General features: G+C 43.4%; 1 protein-coding gene across 1 annotated transcript; it reads right to left on the bottom strand.

The window, feature by feature from the left end:
* Window positions 1-1,676: 1,676 nt before the first annotated feature.
* Window positions 1,677-19,425, bottom strand: LOC311245450 (cadherin-related family member 3-like; the record flags this gene model as incomplete). The annotated part of the gene is made up of 18 exons (XM_084335292.1): window positions 19,109-19,425; window positions 18,467-18,623; window positions 17,984-18,069; window positions 17,792-17,889; window positions 17,075-17,220; window positions 15,504-15,696; window positions 14,728-14,893; window positions 14,499-14,592; window positions 14,308-14,406; window positions 13,532-13,773; window positions 13,257-13,425; window positions 9,007-9,266; window positions 8,408-8,601; window positions 8,183-8,196; window positions 8,051-8,079; window positions 7,888-7,936; window positions 2,062-2,216; window positions 1,677-1,682 (listed from the first exon to the last, which is right to left on the bottom strand). The coding sequence occupies exons 1-18, from the start codon at window positions 19,421-19,423 to the stop codon at window positions 1,677-1,679; spliced, it is 2,472 nt and encodes an 823-aa protein (XP_084191418.1). The 5' UTR covers window positions 19,424-19,425.
* Window positions 19,426-19,659: the final 234 nt, after the last annotated feature.

Here is a 19,659-nt window from a genome sequence, read left to right as displayed (position 1 = left end):
AAAGTGCAACAGCAATATACAATGTACAGGTGATTAAACTGGGTACAAAATTGTAAAGAAAATACTGAGTGTAGTGCTAATCAGATGTATGTACAGAGTTGTAGTATAATATGTACAGTGATACAGGTGTAAAGACAGTATGGTAGTCAAACTGGCCAGCCGTGTAACTAGTAAGAGTAGGATAATCCATGTAATTATATTTCCTACATAATCCATGTCACTACATTTCCTACATAATCCATGTCACTACATTTCCTACATAATCCATGTCACTACAGTTACCCTTCTTTTAGCATCTTCCCACATAGAGATGATTTTCCAGTTAGGCCACAGCATCCATTAAACGAAGAATGCATTTTCAGATGTCCCTGTTGTAGTATAGTAGTAGTAGTAGTTTATTCAGTCATCATCTCACACAATACAATATACACCATCATTTAACAATATTTGATTTTACAGTGACTGAAAAGGTACAGACTGAAGCATAATGCTTATATATGCCTGTCCTATATTCTTAACAAAAATTAAGACTCCAAAACAGTATTCTAAAAGAAAATAGCAGAACAAAAAAAACAGTATTATTCACCCTTGTAGTTTTCAAAAATAGCTTTACAAACCATTTTCTTAAAAACCAAAAGCGAATTACTCATTCTCAGCATTGTTCCACAAGTTAACCCCAATAATAGAAATACACCTACTTTTAATCCCTTTCTTAGCTTTTTGAACAGTAAATTTACAAATATCTCTCAAATCATATTTTCTTTCATGTATTGAAAAAAACCTTTGCACCCCGTCTGGGAGTAACTTTGCTTTAGCTCTGTACATTATTTGCATAGTTTTATAATAAACCAAATCATTAAATTTCATAATATGAGACTTTATAAACAATGGATTTGTGTGTTCATAGTAACCAGCCTTGAAAAGGTTCTGAATGGCCCGCTTTTGCACTAAGACTATTGGATTTACTGTATTTTTAAATGTCGACCCCCATACTTCCACACAGTAAGATATGTAAGGAAGTATAAGTGAGCAGTAAATGATGTGCAAGGCTTTGTAGTTTAATATATCCTTACATTTATACAATATTGCTACTGACTTAGATATTTTTCCTTGAATATAGTTAACATGTTGTTTCCATGTTAATTTCTGGTCAATAACTACCCCTAGAAATTTTATCTCAGAAACTCTTTCTATCTTTACATCACATATTTTAAACTCGATATCCCCCTCTATTTCTTTTCGATTACCAAAAACCATAAATTTAGTTTTCTTAATATTGAGACAATTTATTAACATCAAACCAAGTTTTGAGAATTTCAAGCTCTCTTTCAATATCAAACACAAGTTCCTTTAAATTACTTCCTGAGCAATATAAATTTGTATCATCTGCAAAAATAACAAACTTTAACAGCTCAGCAACATTGCACATATCATTAATATAAAGTATAAAAAGTTTTGGACCTATCACAGATCCCTGGGTTACTCCACAGGTGACCTTCCTAAATCCTGACAGTGTCATTAATTTGCACACATTGCTGTCTGTTTTCCAAGTAGCTCTTCAGCCAAGAGTTAGTTAGTTGGTCAATAATTGCTGACAGTGTATTAAGTAACATACAGCTACAGCATATCCTAGAAACGCCTAACTGCGTGTACAGTTTCTTATCTGATTGAATAACTTAGCGCTGTTACCAAGACACACATGGAGATATGTGGCTGATAAGAGCCAACAATGCTGTTTCCATAAAGTCATTGTATTGGACTAAATGCGAACCCTTTGATTGGACTAAAGAGGTGATATGACAACACACAAGATCCTTTTGGTCATTCACACTTCTGATTTATTGGGTCTTTCTTAAGTTTAATAATAATAATAAAAATTTAAAAAATAATCACTGTTAATCCAACATCACCAGGTCAGTCAGTGTTGCCTCAGACCTCTGAGGTTGTTTCCATTGAGGTTTTAGGGAAGGTTCTTGCCATGTGTGCAGGTGACCGTGAGGACCGCCCAGATGAAGCCCTGCCCTCTCCCTCACTTCTGGTCTGTGATAGGCTACTACCTGCCTTCCCAGCAAGTGATTGGTTTGAAGAATACATATTATCCAGTAGGATCAGGGTGCTGCTCCCAGGCTGTGCGGCTGAGGACTCAGACACAATGCTAGTGTCCTTCCAACGCCTGGCCCCCGACTTACTGTTGTATTCATACACTCTCTTGGTTACTAAAAAAAAGCAACCAAACAAAACGTTAGGTTATGACTATAACCAAGTTCTGTTAGTTAGGGGCGATGCTTGGCATCGCTACTGCACTATCTCGCGTACGTGCACGCGTACTGAATAAACCACAAATGTACCTCTAATACCAGTATTAGTCTGACCACACCCCTCATCAGCTTACCTTCATAAGCAGGTGTGTGGTCACCTGCTCTCCTCCTTCCCAAGCTTTCACCACAAGGTGAGGACAAGGGCTGCAGCGGCCGTCCGATGCCAAGCATCGCCCCTAACTAACAGAACTTGGTTATAGTCATAACCTAACGTTCTGTATCGTTAGTGGCTTAGCTTGGCATCGCTACTGCACAAGGGAGGCCAAGCGGAGCCACTTGGCTGACAAATACACCCCGCTGACAGCCCCCCAAAACCATCAGAACAGGGAGGGCCGAGCCCCCCCGACCCCCCCTAATGGAGGGTAGCCCCCCTATTAGGGACGTCACGGGAGGGCGACGGACCCGACCGTGCGAAGAGGCACTCAAGCAACTCAACGCACAGGGTGAGCAGACCGTGGCTCGACCCCACGACTACACACACGCACAACCCGCATGCCACCCGGGAACGAACGGAGGAACAACCTCGTTACTGCCCCCAGAATCACGGGGTCAAGGGCAAACCCAACCCCGTGGCAAGGCCGTAGCAGCGGAGCACGAAGGAAGACCCAGACCCACCAAAAGGACTGGACTCCCTAGAATGGGGGCCCGGAGAAGTCCATGATGCCAGCATCAAGACCCCACCAGGTGGGCACGTAGTGCCCCGCCCCCCACATCGCCAGCGTATTCGGACAAAGGCCCCTCAGTTACTGCACCTGGTATTCCCAGGCGGAACCAACCAGGCCAGAACCTGCCCAGCTTCCGAGATCGGACGAGATCGGGCGTGTTCAGGTCGGTATGGCCGTAAGCCGAGCAGGCCCCGTCCCCCCAATAGTACACCGCCTGGCACACTGACCCTGCAGAATAGGCAGTCAGCATGGCCGTAAGCACACAAAAAAGGTTAACCAACGGAAGCAGGCAGCGCACCGGGGAAAAACCAGGCAACAGGCTGTTAACCCTAGCCTGGAGACTGCGGACGAGACAGGCGCCAGAGGGGACAGCTGAACACAGCCGCCCCGGCGGAAGGAGCGTAAGCTGGCGGTGTTGCATGACCAAGCCTCCATTTAACAACCCCCACCCAGAGGGGTCGAGGCAGAGAAGGCTGACACGATTGGCAGACGTCATGAACGTGCAGGGGCACCCTCAAACGGTGAACCCGGGAGTTGACACTGCTCCAACACACCAGGGAATCAACCACCTCGGTGTTACCCAATGCGGTGGCTGTTCCTATAACCCCTCAAGAAAAAACTCCAAAACACACCTGCGGGTATACACCGGCTATACCGCAGTACAAGTGTTTCAGTTTCCAAAAAGGGTTAACCCAGGCCTACGGGTCGCAAACATCACTTCGGACCGGGCCTGGCGGTACGGGAAGCACAGGGTCACCAGAGGAGGTCAAAAAACCACCCCCACAGGCCCCTCTTCGCCATGCGTGAGAGAGGAGCGAAAAATAATGGAGAACCAGCCCCTAAGCACACCGTACCCGGTATTCCCCGGCGGTCTCCCAACCAAGTACTAACCAGGACCAACCTGTGTAGCGGCCGAGATCCGACGAGATCGAGCGCGTACAGAATGGCATGGCTGTAAGCCATGACGACAGTGCTGAGTAAAAACATACCCAACCAGGGTCTCCATAGCGCTTAACCCTGTGACACCCAGACCGACCTGGCATTTTTCCCCCTGAAAAAAGCCCAAGTCCCTCAGGGTACCAGAACAGCAGATCTGCATCCCCGGCGGACAACGGGTTCAACTGATCTGGACCAGCGTGACCAGAACCAGTCCCGTGCCCTAACCACGCCGACATGCCTACTCCAGGAGAAGGGCAGATATGCGTGTTGATCTTAACACGAAAAGAAGGCGCCACCCAGACGTTCGGACGAACCGCGCCTGGTGGCCCACCCCAAGGGCGTGAGACCCCACTACATATGTTCAGATCCATCCCGTCATCATCCCCCAGACATGAACGAGAATCCGTCGACAACCCACCCAGGTCATGGGATGTGGTCGCCGGAAGAGGAAAAACCCCCATCTCAGTTGCTTTATAAAAACGCTGTTTCAACCACAAGCAACCAAGGCGTGCCAGTCAATCGCCTGTTTACAGCGAGCTAGCACTATACGTGCGTCGGGACACACCCCCATCAATGAACAGGCTATTTAGACCTGTCATTGAATCCCCAAGGCGCCCAGGGGAACGACAAGAGGGGTGTGACACTCCCTAACTCCAACACTTCTGGAATAGAAAGAAGGAAGCATCAACAGTATGTATCCCAGTCTACACAGCCGGGGCAAAAAATGTTCACATTTTTACATCCCACCACCCTCCCATAGGAAAGAGACGGGGATCCCCAGAGAGACTTCCCACGCGAGCTGTACAGATTGAAAAGAATATATTGCACCTTGAGCCATGTAAAAAACTGGTTTTAGGGCCTCCGGGGAAGAGGCACCGAACCCATACACACTCAATAAACGAATTGAATCGAATATACATACAATAGAAAAGGACCCTTCTAGAGGGTCCACTCACTTTGACAATCTGAGGAGGAAGGCTCTGTACTCTGATGGAGGCTTCCTCACATGGAAGAAGGAGTCCGAACTCACAGAAGGCCTGAGTAGGCGCTTGGTGAGGAGGAGCCCTGACCACCCCCCCTGAAAACAGATCCATCACATGGACCTGAACAGCACACGGAAGTCCTACCAACAGAGACGCGCACGGTGACGTACTCTATGGCGGGGGAATTCCTGCGGTGCACACGCCCAATATACCAGGCCGTGCGACCAGGAACTCCCCCCCCGTAACGTGCCGAACCGCCACGTGACGGGAACCTTGAAGGACAGGGGGTGTACCCCTGACCGACAGAACAATGGGGAGAGGAAAGGTTACCAGTTCACCCCTTTACGACCCCACACCCATGATACGACGTAACGACAAAAAGAGAATATGACACAGTCATAGTCAGCTCTATGAAGCGTTTCACAGCTCCACACAGCGCATGAGCTAACCTGCTATCTGATTTTTACTAAGGAAAAACACAGAATAGAGAAGGCTCTAAGAACCCCGGTCCAACATACACATGTGCTTCTGTGGCCAGTACAACCCAGTTGTAGGTCACATGACACACACAACCCATCATCACCTACAAAAAATGGCAAAAACACTCAACAGAGGAACGCCGTTTTTTTCACAATGAGAGAATACATCATTCTTGATTAGTATCGACCACAGGCCTTGCTAAGCACACATGACAGCAACCAAACCAATTCCCCTTTAGGAAATAAGTTTCTCCAGCAGATTTAGCACAACCTCAGCAATCGAGCTAAGAGTCACATCGTATCCCTACCACACAAAAGACACAATTAATGCACAACATGTCTGATAGGAGGTGATAAAGTCCCCAGGGAACCGGGGGGGGAAAACACAATCCTCCTATTTTACCCTCAATACGGCCAGTTAAAACAGGAAAACCTGTTAATGTGTGAACTCACTGTTCATTGTCATTACAGTCTGAGAAAGAACATTCTTTTACTCACTTGTCACCAAGCATAGCTTCATAGGTCAGTTGCCTTAGTAGTGAGTACACGGTACACATAAACACCATGATGTTTCTCACACAACAACCAGATCAAGACATCACGATCTGCACGGAGAAGCTAACTGCCAGTGACAAAAACAGCTCACACACAACCCGCAACGTATCCCAAATGCATTGCAACAACACACGTTTTGGGAAAAAACACCGTTATTCACAATACATTTAGCAAGTAAAACCAGAAGACGTGTTATGAGGTCTGGCCAACCCCGTACCCACCCGGAACGCAGATCAGCGAAGTGCAGTCACAAGACACCGTAGAACACAGCCGTCCTGTGTTGTTCGACCCGGGCAGCGTCGCCGCTCCACCAGTCGCTACAGTCCTCTTTGTTGACGCAATCCCCGTCTAGGCTCAGGCAGGGTCGACGAACATCCCCTGTCAAGGATGACGTCGTGGTCAAGAGTGTAAAACATGTTAAAATCAAAGCACGTTCAACAGAATAGCATCAAGCTAACGGCTGCTCCAACCGTTCGGGTGCTATCGCTTCCGCTCGCGAGACGCCGATCTAACGACGCACGCGATCAGAAGCGAGCTCCCGGCGGCGCGCGAGAAGCTAACCTACCCCGCGCCAGGCCACTGACCGGCTAACCGTAAGCCATGAACATGTAAACAATGACATAACACTCACCCAGACAGGCCGCCGTTCTGAACCCCTCCTCACTTTTTAAGAGAAAAGAGAAAACAAGACGTCAACACCGCTTCACAACGGTGACATTACCACGTCCGGCGGAATCAGCACAGTACCAACTGGCCTGTATAGCTGACTTTGAACATGAATCTGCCGCTATCGCACATTACATGCACATATCCCCTCGTGAAGGAATACTCTCATTTGGATATGAAAGATGGGGTCTTAACACGGTGACAGAGAGAATCCACTCGTCCAGAACACACAGGGATCACCAGTGTCAATGGTCGCGGCCCACTAGTTAAAAACTATAATGGTCGCCAGACCAAGGCCTTCTGTCGCCTAGGCGGCTAAACAAAGGACCCTAGCCTGGGGCCGGTTTCCATAAACTTTGTCAAGTAGCCCCCATAGCACTAACAGACAAGTGGAGCCCGCCAGCAAACACTACTCACCCAACCTGGAACGCACCGCTCCTCACAACAGCGGCATGTCCGACAGTTCAGCTGTGGCCTGACAGGTTTCACCCCAACAAACACAGCAAGGAACTGCAGTTGAGAAGCATGCAGCGGCGTGCTCCCAATACGAAAAACCGGTGGAGGGTTTTTAGAATGATCATCATCTTCTAGACACTCCAGTACGAAGACAATATCGCCGTATTTTCTCGAAAATAGTGAGAGAGAAAATAAAGATATGATGTCAACGTATCCTTGTTTCCCAAGCTGTTCCTAATCCAATTTCTTCCATCATGGTGTCAAGTGTGGGGATCTACCGAGGCACCTCTTCCTTGTGGTGAAAGCGAGAAGGAGGAGAGCAGGTGACCACACACCTGCTTATGAAGGTAAGCTGATGAGGGGTGTGGTCAGACTAATACTGGTATTAGAGGTACATTTGTGGTTTATTCAGTACGCGTGCACGTACGCGAGATAGTGCAGTAGCGATGCCAAGCTAAGCCACTAACGATACAGAACAATGGTTGAAGGTTACAAACAAAGGTTGAACAGTTTCAGAAGGCACTTATAGTCAAGTCAAGAGTTTTATTTGTCACGGCATACAAGCATACAGTGAAATGCGGGGGGTCATGCCCGCAGCGATTGTGCAATAATACAAGTAATAAGAATATGAATGAGAATAAGACATTTGTGCAATAATGCAAGTAATAAGAATAAGACAGAACAGGTATAATGTACATAAAGTTTACAAAAAGCATGGTACGCCATGCTAAGGTCCTGCGATAGTGCAATACAATGTTAGCTACGGATGAGGCACTGGGTCTTATGTACACTACTATAGAAATATATAGAAATGAAAGACTCTTACCTGGATCAACCTCCTCTCCATCGAACACCGTGTTGATCTTCATCACTTCCTGTAAAAGAGGAAAGTGTACAAGTGAACTCCAACCGCTACATCGCCACACAAATACCATTAATCCAGAAACAAGCACTCTGAAAGCAAAGATAAGCAATAAAAGAAGTCATACCACTAGGACCTCTCTCTTTGTTGGAGGTTCTGTAAAGAAACCACAGACTCAAACTTAGACTTAGTCATGTACAGTAGGCTACTAATGATCACAGCTGCAAAATATTTCAAGATGACTATCGTGGATTCTTACCTGGCTCTGCCATGCTATTGAACAGAAAAGGGAGAAACACAATTGTCAAGCTTTGAAACAATGAACATTTAAGCTTTGAGCCAGCTTTGGCTTCGAGGCCCTCTCTTTGTCCAGACGACTTCCTGAAATTCTTTGCAATAATAATATTACATCTAGCATGAGTCATTTACAGCATAGACCGTTAAACCATCCGTCTAGGTGAGAAGATAATGAGTATACACTCACAACATGTCCTTATCTTCCACGGGACTGGGCTGGCAGCAGTTGCATTTCTTGGTGGAGAGCCGTCTACAGCAGTGGTAGAGCAGGTAGGCCAGGGCAGCCAACAGCAGCATGGCACCCAAGGCAATGATGAACCAAACATACCAGTCATGGAGGCTGAACGTGTTCTCTGTGATGGTGATGTGTGTCACTCGGGGCTGCAGGGGAAGATCAGACTGTGGGTTAGTTTCTGTATCTGCATTGCTGCCTCTGGGACAGCAGTAGCCAAGAGGATAGAGAGGCTGACTTGAGATTGGATGGACGCCTGCTCAATCAAGGGAAGTAAATTAATAAAGCTCTCCGCCCTTAACCCTAAACTTATTTGGTAGAATACTGTGGTTGTCTTGGGCCAACTTTCAGGTGTGAATGTGTGTAACTGTGATTGTGAAGCAGGGCACTTGTGAAGAGTATCGGGCACATTGTAGTTAATTATCCATAGTTAAATAAAGGTTAATGATAATGAATTGATGATAAAACTGTGGCCTAGCAGACAGCGTCGCAATACCGTGGATAGTTCGTAACTCTCTTCATCAGTAACGTGTATAGCTATCCATCGCACTCACAGGGGTTGTGGTTGTAACCGTGGTGAGATGAGGGTCCACCACGCGGATGTTGATAATGACCGTGCCGGTCTGAGTGGGATCCCCGGGACCAGCCTTCCCCCCCGACCTCAGGTTGCCATCGGAGATCAGTACAACCAGGCTGTAGCGCCACACCCGGTCCAGTCCGCTCTCAAAGTCAAAGGGTTCCCTCAGGAGAAGCCTGCTCACGTTGGTTCCGGACGAAGGCGAGAACACAAAGTGGTTGTTGAGGTTGCTGGCCCCTGGGGTGAAGGAAAGATACCGAAGTAGTACGAGAAGATTACTGTTTAACATGTAGTACGAGAAGATGACTGTTTAACATGTAGTACGAGAAGATGACTGTTTAACATGTAGTACGAGAAGATGACTGTTTAACATGTAGTACGAGAAGATGACTGTTTAACATGTAGTACGAGAAGATGACTGTTTAACATGTAGTACGAGAAGATGACTGTTTAACATGTAGTACGAGAAGATGACTGTTTAACATGTAGTACGAGAAGATGACTGTTTAACATGTAGTACGAGAAGATGACTGTTTAACATGTAGTACGAGAAGATGACTGTTTAACATGTAGTACGAGAAGATGACTGTTTAACATGTAGTACGAGAAGATGACTGTTTAACATGTAGTACGAGAAGATTACTGTTTAACATGTAGTACGAGAAGATGACTGTTTAACATGTAGTACGAGAAGATGACTGTTTAACATGTAGTACGAGAAGATGACTGTTTAACATGTAGTACGAGAAGATGACTGTTTAACATGTAGTACGAGAAGATGACTGTTTAACATGTAGTACGAGAAGATTACTGTTTAACATGTAGTACGAGAAGATGACTGTTTAACATGTAGTACGAGAAGATTACTGTTTAACATGTAGTACGAGAAGATGACTGTTTAACATGTAGTACGAGAAGATGACTGTTTAACATGTAGTACGAGAAGATGACTGTTTAACATGTAGTACGAGAAGATGACTGTTTAACATGTAGTACGAGAAGATGACTGTTTAACATGTAGTACGAGAAGATTACTGTTTAACATGTAGTACGAGAAGATTACTGTTTAACATGTAGTACGAGAAGATTACTGTTTAACATGTAGTACGAGAAGATGACTGTTTAACATGTAGTACGAGAAGATGACTGTTTAACATGTAGTACGAGAAGATTACTGTTTAACATGTAGTACGAGAAGATTAATGTTTAACATGTAGTACAAGAAGATTACTGTTTAACATGTAGTACGAGAAGATTACTGTTTAACATGTAGTACGAGAAGATGACTGTTTAACATGTAGTACGAGAAGATGACTGTTTAACATGTAGTACGAGAAGATGACTGTTTAACATGTAGTACGAGAAGATGACTGTTTAACATGTAGTACGAGAAGATGACTGTTTAACATGTAGTACGAGAAGATTACTGTTTAACATGTAGTACCTGAAGATGACTGTTTAACATGTAGTACGAGAAGATTACTGTTTAACATGTAGTACGAGAAGATGACTGTTTAACATGTAGTACGTGAAGATGACTGTTTAACATGTAGTACGAGAAGATTACTGTTTAACATGTAGTACGAGAAGATGACTGTTTAACATGTAGTACGAGAAGATTACTGTTTAACATGTAGTACGAGAAGATTAATGTTTAACATGTAGTACGAGAAGATTACTGTTTAACATGTAGTACGAGAAGATTACTGTTTAACATGTAGTACGTGAAGATGACTGTTTAACATGTAGTACGAGAAGATGACTGTTTAACATGTAGTACGTGAAGATGACTGTTTAACATGTAGTACGAGAAGATGACTGTTTAACATGTAGTACGAGAAGATGACTGTTTAACATGTAGTACGAGAAGATGACTGTTTAACATGTAGTACGAGAAGATTACTGTTTAACATGTAGTACGTGAAGATGACTGTTTAACATGTAGTACGAGAAGATGACTGTTTAACATGTAGTACGAGAAGATGACTGTTTAACATGTAGTACGAGAAGATTACTGTTTAACATGTAGTACGAGAAGATGACAGTTTAACATGTAGTACGAGAAGATGACTGTTTAACATGTAGTACGAGAAGATTACTGTTTAACATGTAGTACGAGAAGATGACTGTTTAACATGTAGTACGAGAAGATTACTGTTTAACATGTAGTACGAGAAGATGACTGTTTAACATGTAGTACGAGAAGATTAATGTTTAACATGTAGTACGAGAAGATGACTGTTTAACATGTAGTACGAGAAGATGACTGTTTAACATGTAGTACGAGAAGATTACTGTTTAACATGTAGTACGTGAAGATGACTGTTTAACATGTAGTACGAGAAGATTACTGTTTAACATGTAGTACGAGAAGATGACTGTTTAACATGTAGTACGAGAAGATGACTGTTTAACATGTAGTACGAGAAGATTACTGTTTAACATGTAGTACGAGAAGATGACTGTTTAACATGTAGTACGAGAAGATGACTGTTTAACATGTAGTACGAGAAGATGACTGTTTAACATGTAGTACGAGAAGATGACTGTTTAACATGTAGTACGAGAAGATGACTGTTTAACATGTAGTACGTGAAGATGACTGTTTAACATGTAGTACGAGAAGATGGCTGTTTAACATGTAGTACGAGAAGATGACTGTTTAACATGTAGTACGAGAAGATTACTGTTTAACATGTAGTACGAGAAGATGACTGTTTAACATGTAGTACGTGAAGATGACTGTTTAACATGTAGTACGAGAAGATGACTGTTTAACATGTAGTACGTGAAGATGACTGTTTAACATGTAGTACGAGAAGATGACTGTTTAACATGTAGTACGAGAAGATGACTGTTTAACATGTAGTACGTGAAGATGACTGTTTAACATGTAGTACGAGAAGATTACTGTTTAACATGTAGTACGAGAAGATGACTGTTTAACATGTAGTACGAGAAGATTACCGTTTAACATGTAGTACGAGAAGATGACTGTTTAACATGTAGTACGAGAAGATGACTGTTTAACATGTAGTACGAGAAGATTACTGTTTAACATGTAGTACGAGAAGATTACTGTTTAACATGTAGTACGAGAAGATTACTGTTTAACATGTAGTACGAGAAGATTACTGTTTAACATGTAGTACGAGAAGATTACTGTTTAACATGTAGTACGAGAAGATGACTGTTTAACATGTAGTACGAGAAGATTACTGTTTAACATGTAGTACGAGAAGATGACTGTTTAACATGTAGTACGAGAAGATTACTGTTTAACATGTAGTACGAGAAGATTACTGTTTAACATGTAGTACGAGAAGATGACTGTTTAACATGTAGTACGAGAAGATTACTGTTTAACATGTAGTACGAGAAGATTACTGTTTAACATGTAGTACGAGAAGATTACTGTTTAACATGTAGTACGAGAAGATTACTGTTTAACATGTACGAGAATATACAAGTGATGTAGCGCACTGTTTAACATGTAGTACGAGAAGATGACTGTTTAATATGTAGTACGAGAAGATGACTGTTTAACATGTAGTACGAGAAGATTACTGTTTAACATGTAGTACGAGAAGATACAAGTGATATAGCGCACTGTTTAACATGGTGTTAAATATTAGTCAATATAGTCAAACTCAAATCCTTGATCAAAAGATACTATGAGTCTAACCGCTGTAAGAGGGGATGTAGATGGTACTGAGGCCAGCCTGCCAGTGAGAGAGGAGAGCTGTGAGCAAAACGCTAGAGTTAAATGGCCTAGGGCAAATGAAAGGAAAGAATGGGAGGGCCATTGATTTTCTTCATTGAGCGTTTATCCTTATCATTAGGGCACAAATATCTTGTGTTTTATTATAAATTCAGATCTAGCCTAGGTATTGTGAATAGAGCAGCTGATAGGGAAGGTCCATGTGACTGCTTGAAAAGAGCCGACAGGAGGGAATAGACCCCATCGGGGGCTGGGATGGGTTAGCACCCCAACACAGCGGTGGTGCAGACTGTAAACAGTGTTGCTGCACCAAAAAAGCTACAGCAAATACAGGAAAATTAACCCTAGAGTCTGTGAGAGCAGGGGCGGCAGACGACTCACAAGCAGATTACACGGTTACAGACCATGGAAGACTATGTGAGTTGGATGAGAACTAGAACCATAGAGAACAGCACTATAAAAAAAAACGAGCTTCATGGTTTTAGGTGATAATGTATGGTAATTACCTGAGAAGGAGTAGATGAAGGAGGAGGGAGGAGAGTCCCTGTCTGTGCAGGACAGCATGAAACCCTGGACATTGGAGCCTATCGTCTGGTCTACGGAGACAATCAAGTCGGTGCGATTGGGGCCACATAGCGGTGGCTCGTCATTGGCCTCTGTGATGTTGATTGTAACCTGAGTACAAAGAAAACACACGCAACAGAGTAAGGGGATGAAGTTTAAGTATTAGATAACGTTCAGCGTTTGTCCTTAATATATAAACGTGAGGTATGCGGCATACAGTTGCGGTGGCGGAGAGGAGCCTGGCCGGATCTCCGTCCACCACCCTGACTAGCAGCCTGTAGGCCTGGGTGGTCTCATAGTCCGGGCGGGTCAGCAGAGAGATAGTCCCCTGCTTGGGGTCCAGGAAGAAGATGTTGGACAACCCACTGCTTCCCCCACCGCCGGAGACTATGGAGTACTGGATGGGAGTGGCAGGGAGGTCTTTGTCCGTAGCACTGACCGCTCCGATCACCATCCCGCCTGATTGAAGGAACAACATATAGTCGGGCCATGACCACAAGCTAACAAGGTCATCTGAGTTATAAGATGAGATAAAATAAGGTAAGATATTCCTTTATTGATACCCTTGGGGAAATGCAGGCATCATAGCAGCATGGGGGAGGGGGGAGGGGAGGTACAGGTAGTAAAAAAGCAGTGTAAACAATATAACAAATCAATATAATTAACTCTGGACATGTGCATATGGGCAACAAGGTGCGAGATGAGGGTATGTATGCCCTCTCAGTTATATTTGCCCTACAATAAATAGTTACAATATATAATCTAATAATCCAATAATCTAAATGTAATCTAATATATAATCTGAAAAAAAAACGAAATGCTAAACATATGCAATATATAATCTAATAATCCAATCATCTAAATCTAATCTAATATATAATCAAAAATGCTAAATGCTAAAATGCTAAATATATGAGTTATTTGCTTATTCTTTGCAAGAGAGAGAGAGCTCTTGAAGTCATTAGTGCAGACGACGTAGTTGCTTTTACGTACGTCCGAGGAGCTCCGAGACACTGTAGAAATACGAGGACTGGCTGAAGACGGGAGGAAACTCATTCACACGGGTCACTGTGACGTAGATGAAAGCACTGCCTGGAAGATACCCATGTGATTCGACCGAGGATTTCTTTGATGTGAACTTTTTTTTACTGTAAAGGGAAATGAATAAATGGTGTACAGTGTACCTTTCAGGGAGCTGTCGTTCTTATCCTCAACCAGAACCAAGAGGCTGTACACATCACCGACAGTTGCACTCTCAAAGTTTAGATCTTCATTCAACTGTGGGTGGTAAAAGAAAAAAGTTATGCAAAAAAAAAAAGGGAAAGGAATTAAATCCAATTTGATTTTTCACATTTTGTGAATACAATTATGATATTCTCGATAATGTGTCCCAAATGTTATTCTGTTAATTACCACAATCTGATTGGATTCTGGAGGGTCCAGGGCAAAGCGCAGCGTGCAGCCCAGACAGGAGAGACCAGTGAACCGGAACTGTCTGAAGACGTCCTCCACGTCGTTATCGGTGCACGTAACTGTTGTGACAAGGGTCCCTCTTATCTGCGTCTCGGGCACTGCAACCCTATGCCCACCCCCAAAGAAACCGTTACTACTTTGCAATTAAAGGTCCAGTCCACACAAAAGATTAAGCCGATTTATTATGCCCATAATCTCACACATATCCCAAAATTACAAACTGTCTCATACAAATTAATTTGTTGAGTTATTGAGTTAAAGACTTGGCATATGATGTCACCAGGAAGTATTACAGCTCAGTGAAAAGATGAAAGTGAAAACACATTAAGTCCAGTTCCTGCAAAAACGATATCTGCAAACACCTTGATATCATCTTTCATTTTCATTATGTCACTGAGCTGTATTTAATCATGCCTGGAATATATATGACATCATAATAACATCACTCTGAGTTCCGACTCTGTAACTGAATAACCCCCAAACCAATTGAATTACAAAACAGTCTGTAGTGTTGGGATGTGTGTGAGATAATAAATATAATAAATCAGCTTTAATAAAAAAAAAGATTCATGAAGTGAAGTGATCCTTTAACATACATACATTAACATACTGTACATCCTTATGTGGAGACAGAGGTGAGAAGGCAACAGGTGGCCACGGCTCCATTCCTATAGTATATGTTGCTCGGCGCTGGCATGTAACTGTGAGACACTGACCTCTGGGCAGCAGGGAGGCAGAGAGGTGGGTTGTCATTGATGTCAGTGACAGTGACGTCCAGAGTGATGGTGTTGGAGAGGGGGGGGCCAGAGGGCCGGAAGGTGGCCGTCACAGTGACAGCTATAGTGGGGTTCTCTCTCAGTGGCGATGAGTCACCATCCATTCTGTTGGCTACCGTCACCAGGCCTGTGTCTGACACACAGAAGGCCAGATGAACGGCATAATGATTGGACACAAAATGCACGCATTTGCAGTGTCGCTTACATACAGTATACAATCAATATCATTCAATTACATACTGTATTATGTATCCAATATACCATGAATTAGAAGGAATATTGGTGTAAAATTGAGTGATCAGACAAATGGGGGGGAGGGGGGCGGTATTGATTGGATGGCAAACTTATTTACATTGTACATGACTCAGGTTGGTTTGGTAACATACAGTATCAGTGTCAAAGTGTCCTTGAGCAAGACACTCAACCCCTAACTGCTCCCGATGAGCAGGTTGGCACCTTGCATGGTCGTCTCCGCCGTCGGTGTGTGAATGTGTGAGTGAATGAATGTGAGGCACAAGTTGTAAAGCGCTTTGGACAGAAATGCTATATAAATGCATAAATATGGTGTTGCTGTTATATACTGTAAATGCAGTCCATCTACCATTTATATAAATGCAGTCGGTTTAAGTTAAAATCACAGATGAACAGACCAGTGAGGTCCACACAACAACAAAGGTGATGGCGGTGATGGAGCTACCTCTAGCCTGACGTGTTGGGCTACCCTCCCTCTAAAATGCTCTTTGACAAGACTATAGTTAAACAGGCTAGGACAATTATCCCATGTCTTCTATTCAGAATACAACTGCTACCATCAGACAAATAGGTAATCTTGATCTTTAAAAAGGGAGTGCCGCCCATTTTAAGAATCCATATGTTCTTCCTGTGCCCCAGGACAGTTGAGTCAGTATGTTCTTCCTGTGCCCCAGGACAGTTGAGTCAGTATGTTCTTCCTGTGCCCCAGGACAGTTCAGTCAGTATGTTCTTCCTGTGCCCCAGGACAGTTGAGTCAGTATGTTCTTCCTGTGCCCCCAGGACAGTTGAGTCAGTATGTTCTTCCTGTGCCCCAGGACAGTTGAGTCAGTATGTTCTTCCTGTGCCCCAGGACAGTTGAGTCAGTATGTTCTTCCTGTGCCCCCAGGACAGTTGAGTCAGTATTTGTGAACATGCATCACTCTCTCCTAAAGCTGGAAATCAGAGAGAAAACACTCACTGATGCTCCAAACTGGGATGTAAAAATAAAAAAGATATGGGGCCATACAATGTTTATGTGAGCTCTTACACCCAAAGGAGATTCTGGTTCAGATCTAATTTGGATGCTCACACAAACCTTTTATGGCCTCATAAAGTCAGAGCCCCATTCGATTGGAGCGATTGGAGGGTTCCGTTTCTGATTTCTGGCATTAGGAGAGAGCGGTGCATGTTCACACCTGGGGCACAGGAAGAACATGTGTGTGAATTCTTAAATTGGGTGTCATTCCCTGTTAATGGAGTAGTGTACTGTATGTGCTTACATCTGTGGATGGCCAGATAGTCATTGTTGCTGATGGTGTAGAAGATGAAGTCGTGGTACGGGGAGCCATCAGGGACCACTGCTGTGACGTTGGTGACAATGGCCCCTGGGCTCAGCTCCTCACGAACGGTGAAAGAGGTGATTTTACTGGACGCCACACACGCGCACACGTACACATGAAAGCATAAATACACATATACACATAGAGCAACATGTAGGAACTTACAAGATACAAGATACAAGATTCCTTTATTGCCACACAACCAGGTTGGTGGTATTTGTGATTGGTACAGAGTGTATTAAGCTCTACAGTACATAAAACTGGAACATAGATACATTCCCCCCCCCCCCCCTTCCCAGCAATGGATACATAAGACAGCACAACATGACACAACTTGTCACGAAACCCCCCCAAACTGATACACTACTGTAGCTACTGCAGGAATACTCACTTTAAGAACTGAGGTCTATCATCATTTACATTCACAATGTTGACGAACAGTGTTTTGGATATTGTGTTGTTTCCATCGCTCACACTGAGATTCAAAGCATAGCTGGGGGATGGGAAGGATGAATGCAAGCACATTAGTGTAATTCTTTAGTATATGGTCGCAACTAAATGAGCAAGGTTGGTATAATACACTTTCTCCACCGCTGAAGTTTCTTTTTCAAGTGCCCAGTTTCAGCATAGATCTGATCTGGGCAGGCTGATTCTTACCTTCTCTGGTCAGTCTGGTAATTGAACTCCTTTGTTGTGAAAAGGGCACCTGAAGTGATGTCAATGTCAAACCCAGGGGTCAGAGGGATCACTTGGAACTGGGGAGGAACACACAGACACACAGTAAGCTATAGAGACCATATACACTAATAGACCAGCGGTGTGACAGGTGGTATAATGATGGAGTCCTACGGTCAAAGGCCTGTTCTCAGGATCAGCAACAGCTGGAGAATAGATCTCTCCTGGCAGGGATTTCTCCACAATATAGAGGACTGATTCTGTGGGGGGGAGAACAACAGATCTCCCTTGATCAACCTCAAGTTGACTGAAAACAAATTAGGGCTCTCCTGACTTAGTTGATTAGCCGACTATAAGGTCTCATTAGTTGACTAAAGTGTTGATTTGTAGTTTCTTTATTATTTGAATGTTGTATGGGTTATTCCTGGAAAATGATATGCACAATCTATCATATACAAACAAATCATCAGAGACATGTATTGGTCTTTGATTGGCTCTAAAGTGCAAATAGGTCATTTTACACGGTTTAACTCATCTGCAGGACATTATGTGGGAAGAGCCATTTTACAGTGAGTATTAGGAATTTCTGTAGTTGGGGACTTCCCTGCAAATGTAGACATTTTCTTTTTACAATATGTTTTTACAATTGAATAGAACCTTCGTCAAGGAACACAGGAGGCTCGTCCACATCTGTGATGATCACCGCCAGTGTCTGAAGGGCGCGTTCTGCATCACTGTCCATGGCCAGGATTTGAAAGATAAAGCGGTTCGGGGTGGTTTCAAAGTCCAACTCGGCGGTCCCAGTTACAGACACCTGTGTTCACGTATAAGACAAATAAATAATCAAAGACCTACTTTCAGATTCAGATTCAGAGTTTTTATTTGCCACATGGAATCAATACAATCAGAGTTTCTTCATACACAATCATAAATATCATACCATGGACAAAAGGAGCAGGAAGAAGAATAAATCTTAGTTACCTGCCCCTTATTCCTAAACTAAACAAGTATTTACTTAATGGTCGGCGTACAACCTAATTTACACAAAATAATAATTTATACCATTATACAAGAAACACACAATCCACAGTTAAACAAGAACAATTTTAATAATAATAATAAGAATAAAGAATAAAAGAAAGAAAAAAAAGAAAATATCTCACTATTCAGATCACATTTGACTTTCATACGGACTACTTTTTTTTTTTTATAATTCTTTTTGAATTGATAAACACTATTACATCCCTTAAGCTCGCTATGGAGAGAATCCACAACTTTACACCAATAACTGAAGGACACATGTGTTAAGTGTGGTACGTGCAGACTGATTTTGAAAAAGGAGTCTTCCTTTCTTTGACCGTGTGACGGCCGTCTGTAACGTGCCCCTGAAGCCGTCACCTGAGCATGCGTGATGTTGCGCATGGATACAAAAAAAGCAGTGGTGAGCGGGTCCGAGTTGAGGATCCGGGGGTGTCCTGGTGCCACACTGGCCCCGGAGGAGAGCAGCAGCTGGAAGCAGAAGACACCAGTCCCTGCAGGGCTGTTCTCTGCCAGGGTAGTTGTGCCCGGTAGTCCTATGAAAGACACCTCTGGAGTACAATCTGAAACCCACATTATAGGTATATTCTTTATTTCTTTGTATACTTTATTTTTGTTTAACCTAGAAACAGAATAAGTAGGTCATCATGGGCATCACATTAATTTTATTTTGCATACATCAGAGGCGTAGTGGATTACACACATTTCATACAATCACAAAATGTTCAGACTTAATATTTGTCAGTCTCTTTGTAATGAATGGATTTATTTTCTTGTTAAGAGGCCAATTCTGTGACAATGTGCGTGTAATG

Source organism: Notolepis coatsorum, assembly GCF_963971535.1.
Source record: "Notolepis coatsorum genome assembly, chromosome: 18".
Classification (NCBI taxonomy): domain Eukaryota; kingdom Metazoa; phylum Chordata; class Actinopteri; order Aulopiformes; family Paralepididae; genus Notolepis; species Notolepis coatsorum.
Note: the sequence above shows the minus strand (reverse complement) of the source record. Positions and strands in the feature narration are given on the sequence as shown.